This window comes from Trachurus trachurus, assembly GCF_905171665.1.
Source record: "Trachurus trachurus genome assembly, chromosome: 20".
NCBI lineage: Eukaryota > Metazoa > Chordata > Actinopteri > Carangiformes > Carangidae > Trachurus > Trachurus trachurus.
In genome coordinates, this window is record NC_139911.1 from 19,368,786 (window position 1) to 19,394,757 (window position 25,972).

Here is a 25,972-nt window from a genome sequence, read left to right on the forward strand (position 1 = left end):
TTAAGGCACCAGAGGACCCCTCGTGAAAGAGCAGCGGAATTCAAATTTTCAAAACAAACCCGAGGTTGTTGTTCTGTCATGTCAGTGTTTACCTCGAGCGGGCTAGCTGCAACAGACACCACCTAAATCCTCATTAGAAACGAAATATATAATGGATGCGGACGAGAAGCCCGACACCAGCACCAATGAGAAAACGGTGGATGTTCCTAAACCGCCTTCAATCGACGATTTCGTCGTCCTGAAGCCCATCAGCCGCGGAGCCTTTGGTAAAGTCTACCTTGCACGGAAGAAGTGCAATGCGCGATTATACGCCATTAAGGTGGGTCTATTTGGTAAATGGTCACGTCAAGGCTGTTACAGAGACTCTAGCTGAGATAAAATACTCTGTTTCTTTCTTCTGTAGGTGATGAAGAAGGCAGACATGGTTGATAAAAACATGACGGGGCAAATGAAGGCGGAAAGAGACGCACTTGCTCTGAGTAAAAGTCCCTTCGTGGTTCACCTGTTTTACTCCCTTCAGACATCCACCAAGATCTATTTGGTACCAAAAAAACATCTATATCAAAATGCATTCACATTAACGTTTATATAGTTTGGCTGTTATTAAATCTTTATTTTCCTGTTGCTAACAGGTAATGGAGTACCTCATTGGTGGAGACGTCAAATCTCTGCTTCACATCTATGGATATTTTGACCAGGATATGTCTGTGAAGTTAATTTCAGAGGTTTCTCTGGCTTTAGACTACCTTCACCGTCATGGTATAATCCACAGGTACTCACAGTGTTTACTGTCTTTATTATGCATTTAAATGTGTATAACAGTAATTCATTTTTCTGGTGAGACTGAATGTGTAACTGTAACTTACCTGAATTGACCCCTTTTCAGGGACTTAAAGCCAGACAACATGCTTATATCCAATGAGGGTCACATCAAGCTTACAGACTTTGGTCTTTCTAAAGTCAAGATGGACAGAGGTAAGAAGTCCCATCAGCTTGAAACTAAATTGTGTCCATCACTACTGGTATTTTTGATACTAATATGTATTTAATCTGTATGTTTTCAAAACAGAGCTGAGTCTTATGGATATCCTCACTACTCCATCTTTGATTAAACCAAAGAAAGATTACTTCCGCACGCCAGGACAAGTCCTCTCTTTAATCAGTTCCCTTGGTTTTGTAAGTGGACTCTGTCTTTTCAAATGAGGTGATGTCTGATTGTCTTGAATCACACCGTTACACACATTTACTCCTTCAAACACAGAATACGCCTGCAGGAGAAGGCAAGCGCCACTGCAGCGCATCTGCAGCGTCCAGTCCCATGTCCTGTGTCAAGATCAAACAGAAGAACAACTCTCTTGGTTCTCCTGTGATGAAGAAGAAAGATCAGCCGTTCTCTCCAGCTTGCTATCCATGGAAACGGGGTATGTCATAGTTGCTGTGTTTTTCCATTTTATTTCAGTCTTTGTATGATTGGTAGGCTATGCAAATGTTGCTTGTTTCTTTAAAGCTCTATGTCTGAGGTAATGTTTTTGATATTTGCCTTTTCTCCAAAGGCCCAAACAACAGTGTGTTTAGTCCTCACAACCTGGCTAAGAACCTGACTCCCTCGCTGCTGAAGACCAGAAAGAGGTTTGAGACCATGAGTGCAGGCAGCACCACCGACACTGAAGGAGGCATCAGTCCACTGTGGGAGTGTGAGGAGGTCAGTGATCCTGAACCTGTAACTCTGATAAATGACCTGTTGAATATGTCATTTTCTGATATAAGGTTTTCATCTTTATTTCCTCAAAATTACATTATAGTAATTCAGTATTGCATGTCTGGGATTGTAAAGCTTTTTTTTTTCTTTTCTTGTTAAAGTTGTTCTGCTTTTACCAAAATACAACTAGTATAGGTTAAAGGGATAGTTCAACATTTTGGCAAATTGGCCCATAATATCTATAGTTTTAGGAGTAGGTTCGTTACCTTTAATTGTCGGTGCAAGCTTTTTTTAGAACAGTGAAGCAGAGCCGCAAGCTGCTCAGAGCTACGCTACAGAGGCTAATGGGATTTCTTGGTTTCCCTCATCAAACTCATCTAGTACACAATCCAGCAACTCTAAAACACTCTCGTGGACAAGTTGTAAGACTATAGGGATTGTGGCAATGGGCCAATTTGCCAAAATGTTGAACTATCCCTTTAAAGGATCGGAACGATTCTTTTTTTTTTGTGATAAGAATTTTCCTTTTTTTCTTTTTTCTTCAGAAAGAAAATGAAAATACCAATGAACAGAAGCTCAGAAGGCATTCTGACATCGCATCTGCAAAACCAGGCACCTCCAGGTCCTCTGCTAAGGCCGGCAGCAATCTGGCCAAAAAGTCAAATCCAGATCATCTTTCAGAGAAAAAGCCTCACATCGACCAACAGGAGCCAGCCTCCACAGCTCAGGAAGCTGTTAGTCCGTCAGGGACAGACGACAAACAAACTACTGTCTCCTCGTCTGTGAAGAGGGCGTTCTCAGATGTGGAGAGGAGTCCAGAGCTGTTCCACGCCAAGAAAAGCAACGCAGACTACAGAAGATGCTATGAGATTCCAGAGGAGGCTGCGAGGTTTCACACCGGCCTAACAGGAACGTTTTCCACCATCCAAATAGACGAGTTCATGGCCAGTGCCGAGAGAACTGGGCTAGGTGTAGATCGGGTCCCAAAGCGCTCCAGTCCCATCGTGGTTGCCAAATCCCTGTTTCGTGAACTGGAAGAGCCGGCGGAGGACGTGTTTGAAGAGTGCGGCGCCAAAGACTCGTCGCATTCAAGTTTCACATCACCACTTGCTGGGAACAATGACGTTTGCAGGAGTCTGAGTCTGGACTCTGACGGGTCCATGCACGAAACCTCCCTCACCTTGGAAAGCCACTCGTCTCTCAAACAAAACAAGTGCTCCAAAGACAGGAGCCCAGCATCCTCTGAGGAGCAGGAGGAAAACAAAGACTCCTCCATGACCGAATCACTGCCACGAACTCCCTCTGCGGTTGCTACTGAAACACCGAAAGCTTTCAGCTGGAGAGGTGAATCTCAGTGCTCCTTCCTGAACCGGCTCCCTGATCTGGCCAGCGGTCTGGCCCAGTCCCCCTCGTTCCTCAAGCCGCGAAATGTCGTAGCTTTCCGCAGCTACTGCAGCTCCATCAACCGCTCCAACATGTCAGGGGTCTCCCGATTTAGCATCGGGTCCATGGAGGCCATGGACTTGTCGACAGCAGCTTCCTATCTGTCTGGTTCTGCTACGCCTGTGCAGAACAGACCCAGGTCCAGCAGCTCTCTCTGTCAGGTAGGCAGTTTAAAGTTAATCCTTTCTCTGTTTGTGGAACATGATAACACTTTCAATTAGATATTTTAATCTTGTTGTGAGCATATATACTAATATTACACACACAAGATAAATATTAGAAGTCCTGAAGGTGAGATATTTTTATTTTGTGTGCATCATCTTTTGTTTAGCTCTGCAGAGAAAGCATTCTTTAACTGCATTTTGATTGTCAATTCATTGTTAAAGTCATAATTTTGAAGTAAAAAAAACAAACAAATATATATATATGATATGAACTGTGAAAAGGCTTTGGGCTTTGGACTGTAGACTATTGTCAGGTAAAGTTGGATATAGCAATTTTGGTTTTTATCAGTTTCTGTAGTTTCTGATAAAATGATCGCATTAACCAATATATTCCTTACACATGTCCTTTTTGATTCTCCCTCAGACTCCTCAGGCCATGTCGACCTCCCACACACCTTTCAGGACTCCAAAGAGTGTGCGGAGGGGTGCGCTCCCTGTGGAGGGTGCACCCATTTTAGGAACCCCTGACTATTTGGCTCCGGAGCTTCTTTTAGGAAAAACCCACGGTAAGAGAGGGGAAGTCTTACTGAAGGGAGTTCACCACAAAAGTAAATATGAACTTGACAAAGGTCCAGTGTGTAATATTTGTCAAGGTTTATTGGCAAAATCTGAATATACTACCAATTAATATATTTTATAAGTTTATAATTGCTATAAAATAAAATCTGTTTGGTTTTCATAGCCTTATAATTCCTCTTTTATAGCAAGGGCAACCCTAACCCTTGCTTAGAGAGTGTCACTTGTGCCGCCATGTTTGTACGAAATGGAAAATCCAGCCAACCAGAGAGCACGTTTTCAAGAGTTTCATGTTCATAAATAAACAATATAATTATTTAATATCTAAATAATAATATAATCAGAATGCTAGATGTCACTGTTTCCCCCTCATTTTACACACTGGACCTTTAAACCAACAGATATCCCAATACAGTCTTATGTCATTGACGGTGGATGCTTGACACGTTGTAGCCCTTGTGACAACAAGCATTCTCTTTTAGTTTCAGGAAGTGGTCAGAGGGGTAAGTTTATGATGATAATCGCTGTCTTTGCAAGCGAAGCGTGCATGTTTACCCAGCCTGCTAATACGCTAGAGGGAATGAGCTGATTTCCCCCTGTTCCTCTACCCCCACTGTTTCTGTTTCTACCCTGTGTATTGGTGAACACCCCGTGGGTCTGATCAGAGGGGAGGTATTTTTTTAAATGTGTGATTACCATGGCTAGGAGAATGGGATCGTCTCCTAACATTGAGCTAACACCATTCTTAACAGTTGTGGGGATCAGATTTCAAGAGGCTTACATGCTTTAAATTGGGCGGGATTTTCTGCTCTTTAAGTGTGTACATACGGGCTGATCCTGGCACAGAGTCAGTGTGTCATGGTACTGGTTTTATTTTTGACATTTAGGGAAATGTCATCTAATAATAACCTATTGATTTACTGTGTTATTATTCAGTCACATGCTTCCAGTATTTCCTGTCGGTTCTGTAGCACGACTGCTGATTTTTTAATTTATGAACAGTCAGCCTGTGACATGAATGTTGTGTGTGTGGCGGCATTCATTCATTTGTTGTCAAGTATTTTTCTTAATTTGATAAGGGATGTAATAAAAAAACGGTCGTAATTATTGTAATTGTCAGTCGTTACAGTTACTGAGAAGCAAAGTTGCCTCTGTTGAGTTTCGATCCTAGACACATATACCAAGGTTTGTGTGATGAAGATGCTGCATTTTCATTGGATTTGCAAACTAACAGCAGGATTGATTGGATGCTCTTGGTTGTAGCCTAAATCAAAAGTTCCTTGTTTCGTGTCACATTAAATATCATGATCACAATGAGTTTTCCACGAGAGAATGAAACGTTAAAGGGATAGTTCAACATTTTGGCAAATTGGCCCATTGCCATAATCCCTGTAGTTTTAGGAGTAGGTTTGTTACCTTTAATTGTCTGTGCAAGCTATTTTTAGAACGGCGGAGCAGAGCCGCGAGCTGCTCAGATGGGATTTCTTGGTTTCCCTCATCAAACTCATCAAATACACAATCCAACAACTCCAAAACGCTCTCATGGACAAGTTGTGACCTGCACATTCACCACACTATGAGATAATAATGGAACGTTAGGAGACAGAGTTGTTTTCGAGGCAAATGCAGAGACTGCTTGCTGAAAAACTGCCCCCGACGGGAACGCGCATCAGCGGTTTTGCATGAATTTACCTCTAAAACAACTCTGGTAACGTTCCGTTATTATCTCATAGCGTGGTGAATGTGCAGGTCACAACTTGTTCACGAGAGCGTTTTGGAGTTGTTAGATTGTGTATTTGATGAGTTTGATGAGGGAAACCAAGAAATCCCATTAGCCTCTGTAGTGTAGCTCTGAGCAGCTCACAGCTCTGCTCCGCCGTTTAAAAATAGCTTGCACCGACAAATAAAGGTAACAAATCTAACCCTAAGAATATAGGGGTTATGGCAATGGGCCAATTTGTCAAAATGTTGAACTATCCCTTTAAGTTTATGCCCTGAAATCCATCCATCTATAAACTAACGTAGTCCCTGCTTCTGCCACTGCAGTACTATTAGTGCACACTCTAACAGGAATCACAGGGAGGCAATGAAAGCAGCAGCTGTATGAAATGCAACTTTTCTTTGCCCTGGTCCCAGACTGCATGGTGGACTGGTGGGCGCTGGGCGTGTGTCTCTTCGAGTTCCTCACAGGCGTGCCGCCGTTCAACGACGAGACGCCTCAGCTGGTCTTCCAGAATATTCTCAACAGAGGTGAGGTTTTGTTTTCTGCCATCGTGTCATCATTCAAACCATAAAATATAGAGTATTGGTTTATGAACTCAACTCAAACTTTATTTATAAAGCACTCAAACAACCAAAGTTGACCAAAGAGCTGTACAGATCAATAAAAGGCACTTCTGTTCTTTTTCATCAAATTCTTTCCTCCTTTTCTTCAAAACTAATCAATGAAAAATGTTAATAACACACCTTTGTTGCCTCTTTTACCGTCTCACCAAAACATCAGACATCCCCTGGCCTGAGGGAGAGGAGGAACTGTCTGAAAACTCAAGAAGCGCCATCGAAATACTCCTGACAATGGACATGGCAAAACGGGCCGGCCTCAAGGGTGAGGACAACCTTTCAATGTATTTCAGTTTTCAACATGCACCTGGACGTAGTTCTCCAAATGACTGACAGAGACAGCTCCGATTCAAGTAGCCTACATTTACTCACCAATAGGAAGACAACTGAAAATGACATTCAGTCTGACTTTGAAGTTACAACTAAATACAGCAATATAAGCTCAGTTACATATGTTTTCTGGAAGGTTTTCCCTAATGAGCTGCACATCAACACATTTTGCCAAGAAAATTGGCAATCAGTCAAGAAAATTAAGGATTTTGCTCAAAATTGTGATTGTACTTATATTTGCAGTAGTTTTAACACTTGAGTGAATCTGATTGTAGAACCAACACAGTAATGTTTGACTGAACAACCATCACTTGTGCTATAGTTGTATTATCTATATACTTTGTCTCATGCAGTGGAGCTGTGTACTTCATCCACCTCTTTGAACATCAAATAAAAATGTTGTTTGTTGTTGTTAACACCCACCAGAGCTTAAAGGCCACCCACTGTTTGAGGGACTGGACTGGGACAACCTGCAGAACCAGCCGATGCCTTTCATACCTCAGCCCGAGGATGAAACCGACACCTCATACTTCGAGGCAAGAAACAACGCTCAGCACATCGCAGTGTCTGGCTTCAGCTTATAGAAGTAAGAAACATTATAAAGCTCTGGGCGTCACAGTCAACGACTATGGTGAAGGTAGTGTGTTTGTGCGTGATGATAAATCGCTGTCGTTGCAAAAAAAATCTCCAATCAAACCCATTATACAAATAAAAGCGCAATAATGATGCGGATTCTGATTGGTCAGGGCTGTAGTATTAAAAAAACGTTTTTACATTGTGCAATCACTGGTCATAAAGAGCTGAGTCTGTTAAGAGCTCAGTCATTTTCGATGATAGAAAGTGAATTTCTTTTACACATTTAATAAGTGCTACCATTTATATAGCTCTTTCATTAGGTTCCTCAGTTAGCAAAACACCGTTTGCTACTGTTTAGCTTATAACAGGCTTTGATTTCTGTGTTGTTGTGTTATATTGACTTGTATTGAAATCTATGTCTGTAAGTTCATGTAGACGTGGCACTTCCTGCCTGATGATAACTTCCACTTCATCTTTGCTGCTCTGTTGATCTCTGTGTTGTTCCCCTGTTGTTAAACCGGGTGGGCGGGCCGCCTGAATTTCTTTGAGGGGAATCTCAGTGTTAAAGAGAAAATCATTCTAATATATTGATTATTATGTATTATTTTATTTGTAAATCTTGTTAATAATGTTTAGTGTCATTTTAAGACAAGCGTTACCCTTTTGTAACAGTTACTGCTTTTATGCCACCTGTGATTTTGATCTGGCATCATTTGTCCACTGTCCATTTTCCACACTACTGTTTTTTCTCTTTTTTTTAATACATTCATTTGGTTCCTTGCTACTTTAATTTTTATCTCGTTCACTCCAAGAGAAAAAAGGAAAATACAAATAAAATCTGTTTGTAACATTATGTACTTTGTGCCTTGTGTAAACAGCATAGTTTTGGATTCTTGCTTACGGACTTGAACCACTGGATGGACTTGATCCATCCAGAGGACAAACTAGTTTTATGGGTGGGACTGTTTTACAGTGCAATGCTAGTTGTTTTTAGCTTTTCATGCTAACTGTAAGCCATAGGCCATAATAACCATGGATGTGAATGTTGTTAATCCTCATTCAAATTGGAAAGAAAGAAAATACATTTCCCATTATGTAGACAGTTTATTTGAAATAATCTCAACAAAGTAGAATGCTTTATGAAAACTTTTATTTTAGGCTTGGATTATCACATGCAAACACCACTCTATCCACAGGCAGAGAGGGTGAGAAAGCCTTAGTACGTTTCAGTAGAAAGGTAAACTATTCCTTTTTTATATTAAAACATAATGGCTCTGTAAAGATTGGTGCTATTGCAGATGCAAACCTTTGTAAATTATGATAAAGTCTTCTATATTAATAATACATGGGAATGCAATTAAAATATTGCATTTCAATCTGGACTGTACAGCTATTGTACACAATTTGTATAGATCACTCACTGCTTTGCAAACTACTTATGATTACACTCGAGACAAAAAAAATCTTTCCACAATATTCATACAAACGTATTACGTCACACACTTTAAATTATACAACAGAGAAAACATGACGTCGTAAACAGCACAGACAAGTGTTATTATGGATTAATGATGCGATATCTAAATGGGGAAAATGAGGCTGTAGAATGGATACGCTCGCCACCTCGTGACTCACTAGGTAGCGTGATTAATTTTAATTTGGTCCACTACTATAACATCATTGCTACATTATGTGAATGTATGTAAAATCATAATGCCACCTATGGATGTACCTATTGATGTGGAGGCACTTATCTATTTGGAAACGATCGACTGGAGGCTCAAGCGGATCAGATCACCTTGATGTGGAGCACAGGCTGATATGCTATAGGACAGGTGATATGAACATGTCTTATACCTGGTCTAACCTTTGAACAACTTTAAAACAGTCACTTGGAACATAAACGTCACTTAACACGGCTGAAATCTGGCCTGCGATACCGTCTCTGCAACTGTCGCTAAAAAGCAATAAATATTAACTTATTCTCACAATTAAAGAGAATCTCACGAATCAACACATTACATTCATTCCTCCATTCTACACTACAGTTAACACAACATTTTATAATAGCAGCATTGCCTGGGCATCTAATGAAAGTGAAGAGAGAAAATTTATAACCACGTTACGCTCAAAACGACAGAGCATCAGGCCCATTTCTTTTGTGCAACAAAGCCTTAGTTATGGAAATAATCGAGAAGCTTCTGTGGTTGGTTTATAAACACACTGACAAAATCTCAACTGTAAGATTTCCCTCTCAAAAACAAACCGTTTCATTACAGAGGGAAAGAAAGATGCCAGTACAGTGGTGTCATCTTGACAAGGTTGTGTAGTCAGGCTCTGAATCCTTACATTCATGTTTCTTTTTGATTCCACATCCGCAGTACAACACTCTGGAGAGAGCTCTGCCTCTCGCCTGTTATCTCTAGATGCCTTCTTCATAGTGCAAAAGCAAATTACTGGGCTGTGGGTCTAAGCAGGGGGGAGTTACAGCCATTAGCAACCCAACCACAGACATTTAGAGAACTTGTTTTTTCATCTATGCCCAGGGGTGTTTGGATGCAAGCAGGTTCAGTTGATTCGTCTATTAAAAAGGAGAAGAAAGTCAATCTTAAATTGTGTAGTGTATGAAAATAGTGCTACAGTACACTCCAATTTGAAATTTCAGTCATGTTTGTATATTTCTGTTCGACAATACCTTCTCCTCCTCTGCAGGAACAGACGGATAAGCCACTGCACCACAAATGGCCATATCACAGCGAAGGCCAAACTGGTCGGAGAAATGTCAAAAGGCCACCAGGATGGCTTCTGGGAGAGAGAAAAACAACATTATTTCAAATGTTGGAACTTTAATCGTGTTATTATTCTTGGTGTCTTAAAGGTCCCTAATTGTGAAGTGACATTTTAATGTGTTTTTTTTATTTTTATTAATCATAGGTCAGGTCTAGATTCTATATTAATACTGTGGAAAAAAAACCCACAGTGCTCAGTCCACAGAGAAATGCACATATAGTCAGGTACAAATATGACTTGACCCTAAAAAAATTCTAACAAAAGGTTTCTCAGTTGTTTTTTATAGTATTAGATGTCCTTAATAACATACTAAAAGTTTACCAAAATTTGACCACTAGAAAGGTGTTATTTTCAAGATGGCGTCCAAGATGGATAGGAAGCCTGAGGAGACACCACAGGTGAATAGGGTAAAATTTTTAACTAACAGATATCACCATGAAACTTACCAAGTTTATCACTCACATTAAGACAAATATTTTTTGTATTACAAGTTTTGTCAAATTGTATGTTTAAATATGTAAATTAGGCAATATCTAATTAAATATGCGCTAATTTGCATATCCGAAATCTGAACAATGGATAAAAGCCACTTTCAAAATTCTTGTTTTATTTTGTTGACATACTAGAGTCAGAAGTTTTTACAGAGGGGATTTTGGATATCTCTCTTTATCACTCTGTAAATGAGAAAATACTGTCACCAGCCCTAAAAATTCAAGTTGGTCGTGTTTTTAGGAGTAAAATGTTGTATAAATCAGGCTGTGAATGATATATCAACAATCCCCTCTGTAAAAACCTTCAGAATATAGAAAGGGATCAAACTGGAAGGTTTGGTGTCTGTAAGTGCTGCTGAAGTGGAGATTTCGGGCTCTTATACAACATTTTACTCCTAAAAACACGACGATATTTGAATTTTTAGGGCTATAGTATTTTCTCATTTACAGAGTGATAAAGAGAGATATCCAAAATCCCCTCTGTAAAAACTTCTGACTCTAGTATGTCAACAAAATAAAACAAGAATTTTGAAAGTGGCTTTTATCCATTGTTCAGATTTCGGATATGCAAATTAGCGCATATTTAATGAGATATTGCCTAATTTACATATTTAAACATACAATTTGACAAAACTTGTAATACAAAAAATATTTGTCTTAATGTGAGTGATAAACTTGGGAAGTTTCATGGTGATATCTGTTAGTTAAAAATTTTACCCTATTCACCTGTGGTGTCTCCTCAGGCTTCCTATCCATCTTGGACGCCATCTTGAAAATAACACCTTTCTAGTGGTCAAATTTTGGTAAACTTTTAGTATGTTATTAAGGACATCTAATACTATAAAAAACAGCTGAGAAACCTTTTGTTAGAATTTTTTTAGGGTTAGGTGGTTTTTTTTCATATATGTACCCGCCTAATAGGCCTGTACTCAGAAACAGTGTTAAAAACAGCTGCTGGGACTTCTGTTACACTGTGATGTCACAACCAAGCCATCTCTGCTCATAGTCATGCTCAAGGCCCCGCCCACCTGGACCCACCTGTAAACTTTTGTTTCCTGAGTGACTGAATAAAAATATTTCAGATTTCAGGTAAAAGGTCGGAGAACCCAAACCCTGCAGTCAGCCAATCAGAAGTGAGGCTCAAAGCTGCTTCTGATTGGCTGACTAAACTGAGCTCCAGAAAGAAGCCTGGGTTTTAAGATAATTTTTGCTACATAAAACCACAATGTATCTTATTATATAAATCATAACTTCAAATTGAAGTGTACAATATGGGACTTATAACACAAAGGGCAAGATCAATCTACAGCTCTGAGTCATAATCAGTTTACCTGACTCCTCTTATTCACTGGCGGTGATGCATAAGTGGGAGACAGAGCCACTGATCTCGCCTGCAGAGACGAAAGAAAGGAAAAAAAAACATCCGAAGGTTTGTTAAAAGCAAAAGGTAAAATCACCATAAAAAGGTATGAATACTTCACTTCACTGATGATCTGTCTTCGTGGTGTTGTTTACTAAGCCAAAGTACAATCCCTTTATCTCCTCTCTCTGAAAGCCTCATCTGCTGACTGAAATCTTGACTTAGCAGGATAAGTGTTAATCTTTACTTTGGTTACCGTCTAACAGCCGTGCCCAGTTTGTTATTGCCAATCTGTTCTTGAAAATGACCTTCACTGGTGGTCAGATTACCATCATGTCATAATGACTCAAATGCACAATAAAAAGTTGGTGACAGGGATTTTCCAAAACTGCACTTCACTGCTTTAGGACAAAAACAGTCATATGCCGTCTCTGTTAACAGTTAACTTTTATTTTTGGTCATGTGACTTGTGTCTTTCTGACTTGTGTGAATGAGAGGACGGATCAGTCTGACCTGACTGGCCGTCAGAGCCTCCAGGGTGTGCAGCCTCTCCAGGACGCTCTGCATGTCCTCCTGCAGCCTGGCTAGTGCCACGACTATCTGCTCGTTGAGGCTCCCTCCGGGCGTGGTCGCTCCTCCCCAGTGGCCCCCGTCCCCGTCTCCACCGCTGTGCACTGGCACCAGAGCCCCAGAGCCGCGGCCTGCAGACCTGGAGCCTGATAAACACAAGAGATGACGAATGATGAATCACCAGCCAGTCATTTATACTGCAAGCAGCATCAACAACACTTCACCACTGCACATAAAATTCACTGAATTCAATCTTTATGCCTCCTTTTTGTTTCACCCTATAACATTTTGTTTAGTCTGTTTTGTCTAGTAAAAACAAAATGCAAGTCAGGGTGTTTACAGAAAGATACAGCTTGTATTAAGATCTCTAAGAATGAGCAGTGTACCACACTGTTGGAGTTGGTAGTAAATCACTTCAATTTTCCCGTTAAAGGGATAGTTCAACATTTTGGCAAATTGTCCCATTGCCATATTCCCTATAGTCGTAGCAGTAGGTTCATTACCTTTAATTGTCGGTGCAAGCTATTTTTAGAACAGCGGAGCAGAGCCGCCAGCTGCTCAGAGCTAGGCTACGGAGGCGTAGCCCACTGTTTCTGCTACGGAGGCTCATGCAAATGCAGAGACTGCATCAGCGGTTTTGCATGAATTTACAAACTCTGTCTTGTAACGTTCCGTTATATCATAGTGTGGTGAATGTGCAGGTCACAACTTGTCCACGAGAGCGTTTTGGAGAAGTTGGATTGTGTATTTGATGAGTTTGTTGAGGGAAACGAAGAAATCCCATGAGCCTTCGTAGCGTAGCTCTGAGCAGCTTGCGGCTCTGCTCCGCCGTTCTAAAAATAGCTTGCACCAACAATTAAAGGTAACAAACCTACTAAATTTATAGGGATTATGGCAATGGGCCAATATGCCAAATGTTGAACTATCCCTTTAAAAATGAAACAAATGGAAATGAATAGGAATCTAAACACCCTCAAACAGTAACCTCACCCTGTCCTCTTCTGACCAAGGAGCTCTCTGGCATGTCCGCATTCAGTCTCTGTCTCTGCGACATCGTCCCGTCAGTCTCTCCATCTTCTCCACCACGCCTGATGATTTTTGGTGGACCCTGAGCCTCCTCCTGGATCTCCTGAGCTGCCTCCAGAGGCTCCACCACGTGGTTCGCCTCCTCATCCAGGTCATCCAGAGAGCGGTTGTGCTCTGGGCTCTGGAGAAGATGCACATTAAAATTAATCAATGGCGGACGGATTTAATGGAATAATCCATGTGTGTGTGTTTTCTTCACTCGGCACTCGCCTCTTCTTGACCAAACTGGTCCACAGAGTCACAGTAGACTTCGCTGTCCGAGTCGCTGGCCAGGTGGTTGGGACCCGACACATGAGCACTGGGATCTGAGATCAGCACAGAAAGAGGAGACAAAACAGCTCAGACCCTCCCTGCATTGTGAGGTAAAACAAACTGCACTGTAATTAACAGAGTGACAGAGGGGGAAGGCAGGCAGCGTTCTCTTAATTCGGGGCTTTGTGCTCTCATTTCAGCAGAAGCATTAATTTACTCCATTAAAACTGTCCCGGGAGCAGCTGATGTGTAAAGTGTGCAAAGATTCGGTGTCTACCGAGTTGCTTAGCAGATTATCGGATCACGTGGTGCGCCTGGTACACAAGCACAGGCAGCGGGTGAGGCGACTTCTCGTAAAACCATTTTGAACAAATTTCACGGACGTGATGTGAATCCACACAGACTGTTTTCTTTACCTGCGTGGTGGCCGTTGAGCAGCGGCTCGCCCTCCCGGGAGTCGTTGCCGTTCAGAGCGACCCTGGAATGACTGCCATTGCTGAGATGGACGACCCCGTTAGCCACTTTACCGTTTGACAGAGGCACTTTGTGTCTCCTGGCTGAAGCCTTCTTCTTTGGCTGCGAGGCTGCCGATTTCTTGTCTGGAATAAAACAAAAGTTTATTAGAATTTTTCCCTTTTCCTGTTTCATTCTATAATCATGAAATTGCTCATCTATTTATCTGTGTTCATTTTTTCTGATACATTTTTTTGACACATTTGACATGATATTTTTCTTCTTTCTGAGGGTCATACGAGTCGACCAATGGCCAAAATTTAAATATTTGTGCAAGTTACACAGTGTGCAGGATTCCTCCTTTCATGGAATAAGATTATTAAATCAAAATCTACTTCCGACTCTCTCACACACACTACTAAATTTGTGGTTTGTTTGTTTTTTCAAGAACTTCATTACCTGTTCTGACCTCCCGTATCGCTACTTCTTCCTCCTCTTCTTCTTCCTCCTCCTCTTCCTCCTCATCATCATCATCATCATCTTCATCGTCGTCATCATCCTCCTCCTCATCTTCCTCTTGTGCTTCTTCATCCGACCTCTCTTTTTCCTCCTTTGCTTTGAGCCTGGCAGGCCGAGTCGGCAGAGTGCCGTTAATTTCCATAGTTCTGACGATGCTCTTTGCGATGCTCTTTGACTGCATTGAATTCATCATTGTACCAATCCCTGTGCAACAAAAATGGAAACTCATTACAGGACCATAATTCCAAAAAGACAATGCTTACTTTAAGGATAATAATACTTCCCAGCTCTCATAACATTTACATCAAAGCAGCTTTGTCAGGATTTACATGAAGTTAAGTAGACGGCTTTTTGCGGTTGAATAAAATCCTTGTGTACTTTAAGTTCTGCAGTGAAAACAGAGGATAAAAACTTGACTTGGATGTTTCAGTGCAAGATTTAAGTGTCAATTTGTGACCGTTAAAGAAATTGTAAATAGGCTCGGCAACAAAATCTACAACACTACCTAAGCATGCACAACACAACCGACCGCTAATAAGCACAAAAAGCATCTGAGCTACAACACCACACAGGATAAACTCCACCTCTGGACAGTGATGTACTTGCCTTCCAGCTGCCTAGCAAACAGTGTCAAACGGGCTGAGCATATGACAAAAGGCAAATTATAAAAGGTTAAGCTCCACATGCTGTTTTTTTTCCCCCACAAACAAACTACAGTGAAAGGTGGAGGGGTTCCACCTGGCGAGCAAATCCTACCTGAGCTCAGGTCTGAGATCTGCGTGATCTTTTTCTTCTCGTCAATCAGCTCGTAGAACGGGCCGAGGACCCGCAAGAGCTCCTCCACCTCGTCCGTCATGGGCATGCCCTCCAGGATCTACACACACACAAGGCAGAAACAGAATCCAAAGTCAGTTTTGTAACATGAAAAAAAAAGAAGAAAATCTTTGTTAAAAAGGAGAAAACATACCAGTTTCATTTCATCAACATAGGCTGTCATTGCGTCTTCTCTTGACATGTTTCCAAGAGAATCCCATGCGTCCCTGATGAATAAAAACAAATTAGAAATCGCATTTTTTATACAATTTTCTGCAGTGAAAGAGCAAAGCCCTGCTTAGTCTGAAGAGTCAGTGGCTTTCAAATCGCTGCCAACTTTGTCAATCAGGTCAGTTTATTTTAGGTCAGTGTGTTATCTGGTAGCAGCGGGTCAAAGACTGACAGAAACTTGAACTTTTCATCAGTAAAAGGAGAGTAGGGTTATTCAGAAACAAAATGTTTGTTTTTTCTTCCTTCAAATTTTACTGTAAACTTGCAAAATCACACCAACGCAACGGGTGCATGAGGAGAAGCTGTCAGCCTAGTGGGTGAGGGGTCACATTCCAAGAAGCATTTGAACAAGCGGCGAGTCCAGAGATCACTTCGGGGCGTGTTTATGTGCCCTTTGAGTACAAAAATAATTATTTCAAAAACACACTGCAACTGTCTTTCACTGCCCACGTGCTTCCAATGTGTAATTTGGATTAGCATGGATGTTAAGACGACAAGTTTACTCTGTCTGGTTTTTTTTTCCACAGTGATATCAAAGTAGGCAAAAAGCAGCATGTTATGCAACGTGCACAAATCAAACACTGTTTCAATTTACATGATTTTATTCCAGGTTTTGCCCTGAAAACCGGTTTTCATGCAGGTCATATCACCATTTAGGGGAAATTTCTATTTACCACATTTATTATAAAAGAATAACATAATGACTGAGTGCAAATTTCTTTTTTAATACCATTTAGCTTTGCCAACTGCATCCCAGAAGCCAGGTCGGGGTATATTGCATGCGCCCACAGTTGCCTGTTTGTAATAGCTGTAGAACTTGAGCATCATGTCGTTGGATGGCTGAAAGGGACCTGGAAGACAGATTATTTGAGTTGTGTGAGCAGCAAAAATGTGCACAGAAGCTGTTTACAAAGTGCTGACATATCAAAGAGCCCCCCCCGAGGCAGGCTCAAAAGTGACAACTACAGTAGTAACACGTTAAGTTGTAGACTGCTGGGAGGAAAGCGTCTGCACTGCACACCGCAAAGCAAAGTGGATTATTAAGCCCTTTAAATCGCACAAGCTCCGAGGGCAGACCAAGCTGTCGCCCTGCACCTGAAGACTGTAACAGGTGTGACACGACACCAGCGCTCTGCCACTCTGAACACTGTGCATGCAATCCTGTGGGCTGAACTGGTTTAACTAGCCTGGATTGATTCTTGCATTGCATTGTGTGTTTATCTTGTCACTCACCATCCGGAGGTAAACTCTTGATCACTTTCACGGCGGCCTCGAACCTCAGCTGGGTCAGACGCCTCTCGTCCTCCACATTGACGCTCTCCACCTCCATTGTGCCACACGGTGACAACCAAAACAAAACCTAAACACAGACAGACAGTGAACGCACCACTACGATATGAAGGCGCCGGTTGAAATACTCTTAAAGCGGACTGCTACAACAACATTTAAAAGCTATAAATGCATAAAACCCTCACTTATGAACCGCCTATGCGACTAACATTAGCTCAACTTGTACAGTAAGTTAACGTTATGTTGTGACTGACCACCAGCAGGAGGGGGTTGTTGTGAATCTAGGACACTCTAAACCAGTGTGCGACACAAGTCCAACTACACCGACATTTCTTCCCAATTAAATATTTATTTCCAAACTGTCGACGGAAATACTAAGAAACGACGACACTTACCGTTAAATTCACCGGCCTATCTGTCTGTCAGACGGCGACCTGTCTTTAGCCCTCGACCATCGACTAGACGCCATGAACGGTAACCAGTCAGAATTGCAGTCTGGGAGTTGTAGTTTTCTTCGAATTACTAACAATTCCTACAGGTCCCACAATCCATCGCTTCGACTCGACTACTACGTATCAGCAGGAGTGTAGTTTCAGGTCTGGAAAGCGACTCTGTGGGATAAACAAACATGAGAACGAAATAAATGGGGCAAAAAAGAGTAAGAAATGCTACATAATAAAATTTCACTGTCATTGTGAACTCAACACAGAACAGTCACTCTAGTAACAGTTCATAGCAACACTACATATCCCGGCATGCCTGTATCCTGGATCCACGTTTTTTTCAGTTGAGATAGGTAAATGGGATCAAAAAGTAAGAGGTCTCACTTCGTCTTAATTTTCAAGTACCACACTTAATCGATAGAATCATCATTTAGTTTGATAATTGTTTAGATATTAAGTTGTTTAACTTAATTAGAAATATGTATTCTTGTTTATTTTCTTTGTCTACTATGTCTACTACCATCAGGCTGGGATGATATCGTGATGAGCGTTCTTCCATTACTGTTTGACAATTAATTCAGCTAACAAATAAGAAGGAAAAGAGACTGACTTTATTCAACACTTACATCTCAGGACAAACCCATGCATATTTTAGAACAAAAACTAATATTATCATTTTAAAAATATAAACATTTAAATTATCAAAATAAAATAAAAACAAAACCATAACAATAGACAATGTAAATTCCTGCAGGTATAATATAAATGTACTTCAAATATAATGGTTGTTTGCATAATGTGCATGTATTTTCATTAACAAATAAACCCTTTTGGATTATTATAGTAATAAGCAAGTAATACGTAATCACTCCGTTGGCTTTGTCTGATAAACTAAATTTGTAACACATATCGTCAGATGTTGGTCCTGCTCTTTCACTGCCGAGTGACTCCTCGTCACAGCCATAGACGATCTCGGTGCTGAGGTTACGCCAAAGCGAGGGCAGGAATCCTACAATAGCAGGCAAAGGATTTTTTTTTTTTTTCTCGAGGCAGAGCTGGGGCTGGTGGCTTGTTTCAATCAAAGGGAAGGCAGAGGGAAGGGAGGCTCTGCGGAGAGATGTAAGATGGCAGAGCTACAAATGTTGTTAGAGGAAGAGATTCCGGCCGGTAAAAGAGCGCTTGTAGAGAGTTACCAAAACCTGACCAGAGTAGCAGACTACTGCGAGAACAATTATGTCCAGGTAAGTGAGAGAGCTACCACGTTATCTTTGAAGCGCCTTTTGTCGCCAGAAAGCTCGGGGCTTGAATGGTTGTTGGGACAGGAAATGTGGATAAAGAAACTGGAGTCGGGTTATGAAATGATCCTCTCCGCCCAAAAGGAAAAAAAAAAGCTTGGATCTGAAATAACAGTTTGGTGACGGGGCTTTCGCTGCCGTGGGACATTTAGAGATCTGCTGCATGTTCACACCATTGATCACATTTATTCCGTTTACACAGAGGGTGTGTCTACTTTTTTATTATTACACTGGGGCTGCTACAAAACTGCTCTCACTCTCTCTGCTGATAGGGAGGCCTGTGTGTTTCACAGAGGAACACGTTGAAAAAAAACTTGATTTTATTTTGAAAAAAAAATTGCGAAAAAGTTGTTGTAGTGTTGCTCTGCTTCATGTAAACTAAATGACACATCACAGCGCAACTGTAAGCCTGCGTGTATATCACAACAAGGTAGCAGTCCATTACAACCCATGAGGTCATTAAACTCACCATTTAATACCACAAAACAGTTTAGCCCTCCATAGGGATACTGCAGGAATATTACAGTGAGGTGTAGTGTCCACATTATGGACTTGTAAGCACTCAGTGCAAATGCCATAATGTCACTGCATGACTTTTATTGTTGTAACACACTTTTGTTAACCATTAAACAACATATAATCTCACATTTAAACATATTATATGCATGGGAATAAGTGGAGGGTGTCTTATTTTTTCTGGTTTGAAACAAGAGTAATCCAGTTGGGTTTGCAGGCTGCAACCGGGCTGTAAGAAACACAGGGAGGAATGTGAAGCCATTGTTAGTTGGTCAATAAAGGTTGGAGGTATTGATTTTTTTTTCTCTCCCCTCCTCAACTTGTTCATGGGAACAGGGCTGGCTTTAATCTCTGCTGGCTAAACACGCGGCTGCACATCTGTCTCCTTTCCTCTCCATCCAGCGTCTAATTTGGTGTTAAATTCACTGTGGTGAAATTTTATTCGTGTTTACACTTTAAATCTTGATGTGAAGCGTTGCTCATAAAGCGGTGATCACCGCAGCACAACTTTAGAGCTCAATGACATAGTGGTTATAGCCACACCTTAATATAAAGAGTCAAAAGCGTCTATTGAGAACAAACTAGAGTGACAGACAAACCGTAGTGGTGAGAAAAAACAATTTTTTTTTTGAAAGCAGGAAGTCAACCCACCATATCAGCTACAAGAGGGTGTGTCCATTCCAGCTGTACTCCCTAAAGGACTCCCTGTAATTTAGTTTTCCTCCTTGTCCTCGGACGATTTGGCAGCGTGTGAGGCACGGCTCTGCTGCTTTGTGCCAGTTCCAGCCCACACATACACTACAGGACAGTGAATCCACCATCACTGTCCCATTTAAGCCCCGAAACAAGGTGGATGAAGCTTCTTTTTTTTTTTGTCCTGTCCTCTATTATCAGGGTAGTGCAGTTAGAATGAACTAAAGAATAGCATGGACCTGGATGGTGTGGAATGGGGGGTTCCTTGATTAATATGGAGTTTGTTTACCATGGTCAGCTGTAACACGAGAACTGATTTCCCACAGTGACACAATATCAGAGCTAGCCTATATATGAAAGAATTGAGTTTACTTTACAGTTCATTTTTAGCAGTGTTGTCACATTTGCGATGAAATGGTCCAGATCATGAGCTGCCTGTTGTGTTTGTGCTGATACTTATTTTCTTTACACTCGAGTAGTTCCAAACCACAGTGACAAGATTGTGGGTATTTGTAATGCTTTATGCTTTATGTGAATATGAACTGAAATGTAAAGTGTCGGTCTGTGAAGCACGGAGCGCTCTCACTGAGTGTGTAAATGAAGGTTATAGTGCTGTTGATTATTACTCTAGTCAGTTTGTCTTTCAGCTATTTTACTGCATGTTCAAGAAAAAGCTGTTGCTCATTTGCATTTGGATAAAACTTTAACCTAGAAAAGCTTTTAGGTTTGTTTTGCTTTTCCATTTTCAAACGGAAAAATGGATTTAGAGGAAAACACATTTGTTGTTGATTTTTTTGTTGTAAAATAGCCCAGAAAGTGTTATTTTAGCACTATTGTTGTCTTGAATTGGTTCCAAACTCTTTATATTTTTACACTGCTTGTGTCTGAACATGAAACACTCAGGAACTCTGGCCTTTAAAAGGTTTTATTTAAGGTCAAGTCAGTATATGACATTATGTCTTACAGCTTTTTGAGGTTTACGAATGATACGTAGTCCTCGATTTGAAGACCAGTACTGGTACTATTGGTATTAAGATTGGCAATTTGAATTTGACCATTTTTAATTCCAAAATGAGAAGAAAGAAGCTTTAATAGCAAAAAAATGAACTGTCTATATAGGAAAGTGTCCAGCTGACAAACAGCTGACTGGTCTGATGTGCCGTCCTGTGTTTTTAACTAATTCTCCAGTCAGACGGCTCCAGACTTGAATCATCGTCATCACTCTTTTACAGCTGCTTGTGTTTAGACATTTGATATTTGGCATCTTTTGATTCATGGAAAAGGGAAAAACATAAGAGTTTTGTATCAAGAACTATTTCGACATGTTGCTAAAACCTGAATATTTGGCACCATGTTTTCTTTTGACAGCGCTACTGTGGAAGCCAAATACTGACATCAGATCACTGCATACTTTGTGATGAAATTTACATCATGCTGTCAAAGCAACCTACAAAAAAAAAAGAAAAAAGAAAACAAAAAGAACTGGTTGTGGATCATTATGAAATTCACAACTCCAAGTCCTGGAGACATTTTTAAAGCAGTGGTAGTAATGGGTGTCACGCTGTAGCCTGCCATGGTGAAATCTTTAAAAAACAAAGTGACAAGAATTACGTGTTTGGCAGCAAATTTTTTTTTTTTTTTTTTTTTTGCTCTTGTAAACAGAGGAAGCTCATCATGGGATTATCATTTCTGGTGAGACCACAAAAAAAAAAAAAAAAAAACGTGGCTGTCATATGTTGTTTTCATGTAGCTGTGGTAAAGGAGTTCCAGCAGAGACGGCTGACAGGCCGGTGAGAATTTGAAGGTAAAGTTTGAACTGAACCCGGCGATAAGTTTTTCCGTCTCATGATGGATTTTGGTGAATCCAGATCCGGGAGTGAACCTCGATCGTCTGAAGAGCTGACGTAAAGAGGCGGATTGGAAGCTTTTTGCGGCACACGTTGCGAGCTCTGTGTGAAGCGGGTGTCAGACTAACAGTGCACTTTTCATAAGCCCTCTCTGTCTGCTGCAGATACTCACTCTCTGTGTATGTGTGTGTGTATGTGAGTGTGTGTGCATGCACCTCTGGTAGAAACACACACATCATAAAAACTGTGCACTCCCCGGCTGCACCGTGCACACATCAACATGCCTCAGCTCGAATCAGCCCGTCCTCTCAGCACTCCTCCTTCACATTTCCATTCCCTCCTCTCTCTCTCTCCTCTCTCTTTCTCTCTCTCTTCCTCTCTCTCTCCTCTCTCTTTCTCTTTCTCTGTGTCTCTCTCCTCTCTCTTTCTCTTTCTCTGTGTCTCTCTCCTCTCTCTTTCTCTCTCTCTCTCAAATTCAATTCAAATTTGCTTTATTGGCATGAATGTTACGAGATATGTTGCCAAAGCATCAAAAATCAATGAAACTAAACAAATACAGCTCGCAGAATCAAATATATACAAAAAAAGGATATAGCCTATACATTTATACTGTATACCCTATGCATGTGTGTGTGCTGATGAAGTGTTGTCTCTCTCTTATACACAGATTGGGTGTCATTAGGTAAATTGTAATGAAAAATATATACACGTAGTTCATATTAAATGATGATAATAACAATACATGAAATAAAGAAATGAAAAATAACAACACTCTTTCCCTTTCTCTCTCTTTCTTTCTATCTCCCTCTTCCTCTCTCTCTCTCTCTGTTCTCTCTCTCTCCTGTCATGGGGGCTTTGGTGCTGTGACTTCAGTGCAGTGCAGCAGGCTGAAGCAGATGGTGAAAGGACACATCACTTTCTCAACTTGATAGTGACTTTGTGTGTGTGTGTCTTTGTGTGTGTGTGTGTGGTGCATGACACGCTGACAGGTCAGAGTTATGTTTCCTGTTTGCCCCGCTGACTCCGTGGATCGGCTCCCTGGAAATGCCTTCTCTCTGTGTGGCAGGAAGTAGCTTCATAATGGGAGCTGGAAAAAAACAAAAAAAAACCACCCTTTCACATTAAGACACCTCTGAGTAATCTGGGATGGGGGGTAAAGGGGGAGTAGGGGCATGGTTTTTTAAAATTTTATTTTCAGATTTTCCTGTTTACTACATCCACGTTCGCTCGCTGCTGCCACCTTCGCCTTTCGGTGACAGTCGTTTTATCATTTCATTGATGCCGCTGAGCAGCCTGTTTGTTTAACCTGTGACAAGGACACTGTACTATACTGTATGCAAAGTGGGCCACCTGGCTGAGCTGGCAGGACACAACGGATGAAGGCTCTTAGAAAGGGGCTGCTTATTAATTTGCTTAATAGATTCAGATTTTTGTTATTTCTGATATTCAGGTTCCTCCTTCCAGTTCCTCAGATGTGAGGATCTGCTGTTGGAAAAAAAGGGGAAGCTCCACTAATATCTACACATGGCAGTCTGTTTATAGGTCCCGAGGAGGGAGAAGCTGCATTAAGCCTGATAGATTCAGTATGAAACAGATCTGTGGATGTGGAGTCCAGCAGTGATGCCAAATAAGTGCAGAACTGTTTTTAATTGAATATTTTTTTAGCACTAATGGTGGGACGCAGCATGGAATCTGAAGATGTCTCCACAGGGCTCGCTGGGATTTTTTTCTCCACTTTTCTAGTTCACACTGAAATAATTAATCGATTTGAATAATCAGCTGATGAAACAATAGTTGCACATCAAGGTGGCTGAAAAGCTCATTATCTTACGTGAAACAGGAGCTGAGATTGAACCTGAGTTTTGGCCAAATCGTGTCTGTAGCACAAATTGTGCCTAATTTATTCTTTGAGCGGTTATTGCCTGATATTAATTATACATTTACTCATTTAAAGATTGCATCAATTTTCCTTATCAATTAAATCTCACAAGTTAACAATCAATCATGTTCATTATAAAAGGTTATGGTCAAATAACTGATTGATTGGGGCTGAGATGTCGACTATAACAGCAGCAAATCCTCAGATTTTACAAATATAGACCCAGAGAATATTCAGCTTTTCTAATGTGATTGTTATTAGAATTATTGCCAAATAATCAATTATTTTGAACTAGAGAAGCAGGATCTTATACTCCATTAAATACTGATGTAAGTAAAAATGGATCTTAATGTCAAAATGCACTGTAAAAAAAAAAAAAAAAAAGTGACTAATGTAGGCTACTTCTCGGAAAATGAGTGCACTGTTATAATCAGGAATTGTAGGAGGAAGGCCGACTGAAACTTACTATTTTTGCACTGGAAACAAAAAAAAACACAACTGTAGCTGAAATCCCCTCCACAATGTGGCATCTCTGCTAAACCCACAGTGCAGTAACAGCGAATGGGGAAACGCAAGTGAGTGATGTAGCAAACCAAGAGGTCATAAGCCAGATCAGACCCAGTGTTGCAAGCTCAGACCATGTGACGTGTGCCTGCTGAGCCAGCACGATGCCCACTGCTGCTTGCTTGCTTGTTGTTTTAAACCTAGAAGTCCGCAATGCCCCCAAAATGCATCAGTCCTGAGGTGTGGGGCTGGTGAAACCCACCCAGGTGGTCTTCAGAGAGTCCTGGATTTGGAGGCGGAGAGATGCAGCTGCTCATATAACCTTGCTTTACCTGCTCTGGTGGTTTTCCCCCGGAGAATTTATAGTGAGCCTTTGTCCCCCCTGGAGGAGATCCAGACTTACTTGAAGGTGATAAATATCGTTTTTCTTTTTGTTTTTTTTCTCTACCACAGCTCCGTCTCTCTGGGTAACTCCCGAGTCCTCATTTCCTGTCCTTCTTTCTCCAACCCGCTCCCTCTCTCCGTGCGGAGTGGCCTGGTTTCTCTTGCAGCATGGAGAGAGGCCTAACGGCTCTCAGCTTACCAGCCAGGCCCATTCATCCTTTTTGACCACCTGTCACTCCTCCCCCCTCAGCTGACTGGAGTTGGTTTGCTCCAGACTGATCTGTTAGGTCGGAGATAGTTAGAAAGTGGGAGTTTGAGTCATCCACTTTCTAAGTTAGAATAATCCATCAGGGTGCTCCCTGTGAAGAAAAACTCTCCAACACAAACAGTTTTTTTTTCTGTGTGTGTTTGTTTATGTGTTTATCAGTTAAGTGTGCAGCCACATGAACAGCGACTTTCTGCCGGGACCAACCAATTACAGAGTCACTCAGGGAAGGTTAATGACTTCCCTCCATGTGCAAACTTCCTCTCTGTGTCTCCTCCTGACACTCCGAAGGAATTTTCAATTGCACGCTGGCAGCTCTTCAAGGTCAGGTGGACCTTATGGCCTTTCAGTCAGCCTCCATCTGCCCCGCTGGAGGAGCAGTAATTATGAATTCACGCATCGTGCTGCTGAGGTTTTTTCTTCTCCTTCTTCTCCTTATTCTTCAAGGAAAGACTTCGGTTGTTTTACTTATTCCTCGCACGTTCCAGTGTCACTTCCACTACCTCGTCTTGTCTCTCCTCAGGTGGCGCGTATTGCCGTTCGGTTTCTCACGGTTTCCTAATTTCCAAAGCGGAGGAGACTTAATAGCTCCGCGATGAGGGCTCAGTCATTATTTTAAGGTCAATAATATGATCTGCAGATGAGAATTTTTTTTTCTAATTCGCCCTTAGTTGCGTTTTCTTGGCATAGTCTCCAGGAATAATCTGCAGCAGAGGAGGCCTCGCGGTGTGTCCGTGCTGCAGGAGAAAGGCCAATATGTAAATTATACATTAGATCGCTGACCTCCGAGAATTGATGATGCACACGCTGCAGGAGTCGAGCATTGTGAGAGTCTAAAGGAGTTCCTGGTGTTTATCAGAGACCAACCTGCACAGCCTCAATCACTGCAGGTTTATTACAGGGCTCCAGACTGCCCCTAAATGGTGACATTTTGCCCCTGAAATTTGAGATGGTGCATAAAGTTTTCATCTAAATAACACATGTGCAAACAGCAAATTTGCACATGTGTTTTTTTTTTTAACCAGTGTTAAAAATTTGCTGTTTTATTTTTAACACTGGTGAAACATGAAAGTGGCGACTCAAAGAATCAGAAATCTGTCATTAACCATGTCAGATCATGAATCATCATGAATGGAAAGGAAATGTGAAGTCGATTTACAGTG

At 41.2% G+C, this 25,972-nt stretch overlaps 3 protein-coding genes across 9 annotated transcripts in view; 2 read left to right on the top strand and 1 right to left on the bottom strand.

Moving 5' to 3' along the window:
- The first annotated feature begins 117 nt into the window (after positions 1-117).
- Positions 118-7,572, top strand: mastl (microtubule associated serine/threonine kinase-like). 2 transcript variants are annotated; one of them, XM_083995026.1, is made up of 12 exons: positions 118-319; positions 404-541; positions 633-772; positions 887-975; positions 1,070-1,176; positions 1,262-1,431; positions 1,567-1,702; positions 2,245-3,303; positions 3,731-3,872; positions 6,019-6,132; positions 6,386-6,487; positions 6,979-7,572. In XM_083995026.1, the coding sequence occupies exons 1-12, from the start codon at positions 152-154 to the stop codon at positions 7,134-7,136; spliced, it is 2,523 nt and encodes an 840-aa protein (XP_083851152.1). In that variant the 5' UTR covers positions 118-151; the 3' UTR covers positions 7,137-7,572. The 2 variants fall into 2 exon arrangements, with proteins under 2 accessions (XP_083851152.1, XP_083851151.1); XM_083995025.1 differs by having other exon boundaries at positions 1,262-1,421; positions 1,554-1,702.
- A 695-nt stretch (positions 7,573-8,267) lies between these two features.
- On the bottom strand, positions 8,268-17,476 carry acbd5a (acyl-CoA binding domain containing 5a). Of its 3 annotated transcripts, none has more exons than XM_083995972.1 (13): positions 17,379-17,476; positions 16,927-17,053; positions 16,424-16,544; positions 15,617-15,689; positions 15,406-15,523; positions 14,590-14,853; positions 14,094-14,276; positions 13,636-13,730; positions 13,330-13,546; positions 12,283-12,485; positions 11,741-11,800; positions 9,824-9,930; positions 8,268-9,709 (listed from the first exon to the last, which is right to left on the bottom strand). In XM_083995972.1, exons 2-13 carry the CDS (start codon positions 17,021-17,023, stop codon positions 9,697-9,699), a joined length of 1,551 nt encoding a protein of 516 aa, XP_083852098.1. In that variant the 5' UTR covers positions 17,024-17,053; positions 17,379-17,476; the 3' UTR covers positions 8,268-9,696. The 3 variants fall into 3 exon arrangements, with proteins under 3 accessions (XP_083852098.1, XP_083852097.1, XP_083852099.1); XM_083995971.1 differs by having other exon boundaries at positions 9,824-9,933; XM_083995973.1 differs by lacking the exon at positions 16,424-16,544 and having other exon boundaries at positions 9,824-9,933; positions 17,379-17,435.
- Positions 17,477-18,467: 991 nt separating this feature from the next.
- Positions 18,468-25,972, top strand: part of abi1a (abl-interactor 1a) — a 53,245-nt gene continuing 45,740 nt past the window's right edge. For all 4 annotated transcript variants that reach the window (XM_083995542.1, XM_083995543.1, XM_083995545.1 and 1 more), the window contains exon 1: positions 18,468-18,667. In XM_083995542.1, coding sequence (XP_083851668.1) covers positions 18,551-18,667 — 117 coding nt within the window. In that variant the 5' untranslated portion in view covers positions 18,468-18,550. The remainder of the gene's footprint in view (positions 18,668-25,972) is intronic.

Excerpts from the sequence above, each read along its gene's own strand:
- mastl (XM_083995025.1), top strand. The coding sequence starts at position 152 with ATGGATGCGGACGAGAAGCCCGACACCAGCACCAATGAGAAAACGGTG. Across the intron at positions 1,177-1,261 it reads TAATCAGTTCCCTTGGTTTT|AATACGCCTGCAGGAGAAGG; the intron begins GTAAGTGGACTC and ends CTTCAAACACAG. Across the intron at positions 1,422-1,553 it reads TTGCTATCCATGGAAACGGG|GCCCAAACAACAGTGTGTTT; the intron begins GTATGTCATAGT and ends TTTTCTCCAAAG.
- acbd5a (XM_083995971.1), bottom strand. The coding sequence starts at position 17,023 with ATGGAGGTGGAGAGCGTCAATGTGGAGGACGAGAGGCGTCTGACCCAG. Across the intron at positions 16,545-16,926 it reads CAAGAGTTTACCTCCGGATG|GTCCCTTTCAGCCATCCAAC; the intron begins GTGAGTGACAAG and ends TCTGTCTTCCAG. Across the intron at positions 15,524-15,616 it reads ATGTTGATGAAATGAAACTG|ATCCTGGAGGGCATGCCCAT; the intron begins GTATGTTTTCTC and ends GTGTGTGTGTAG.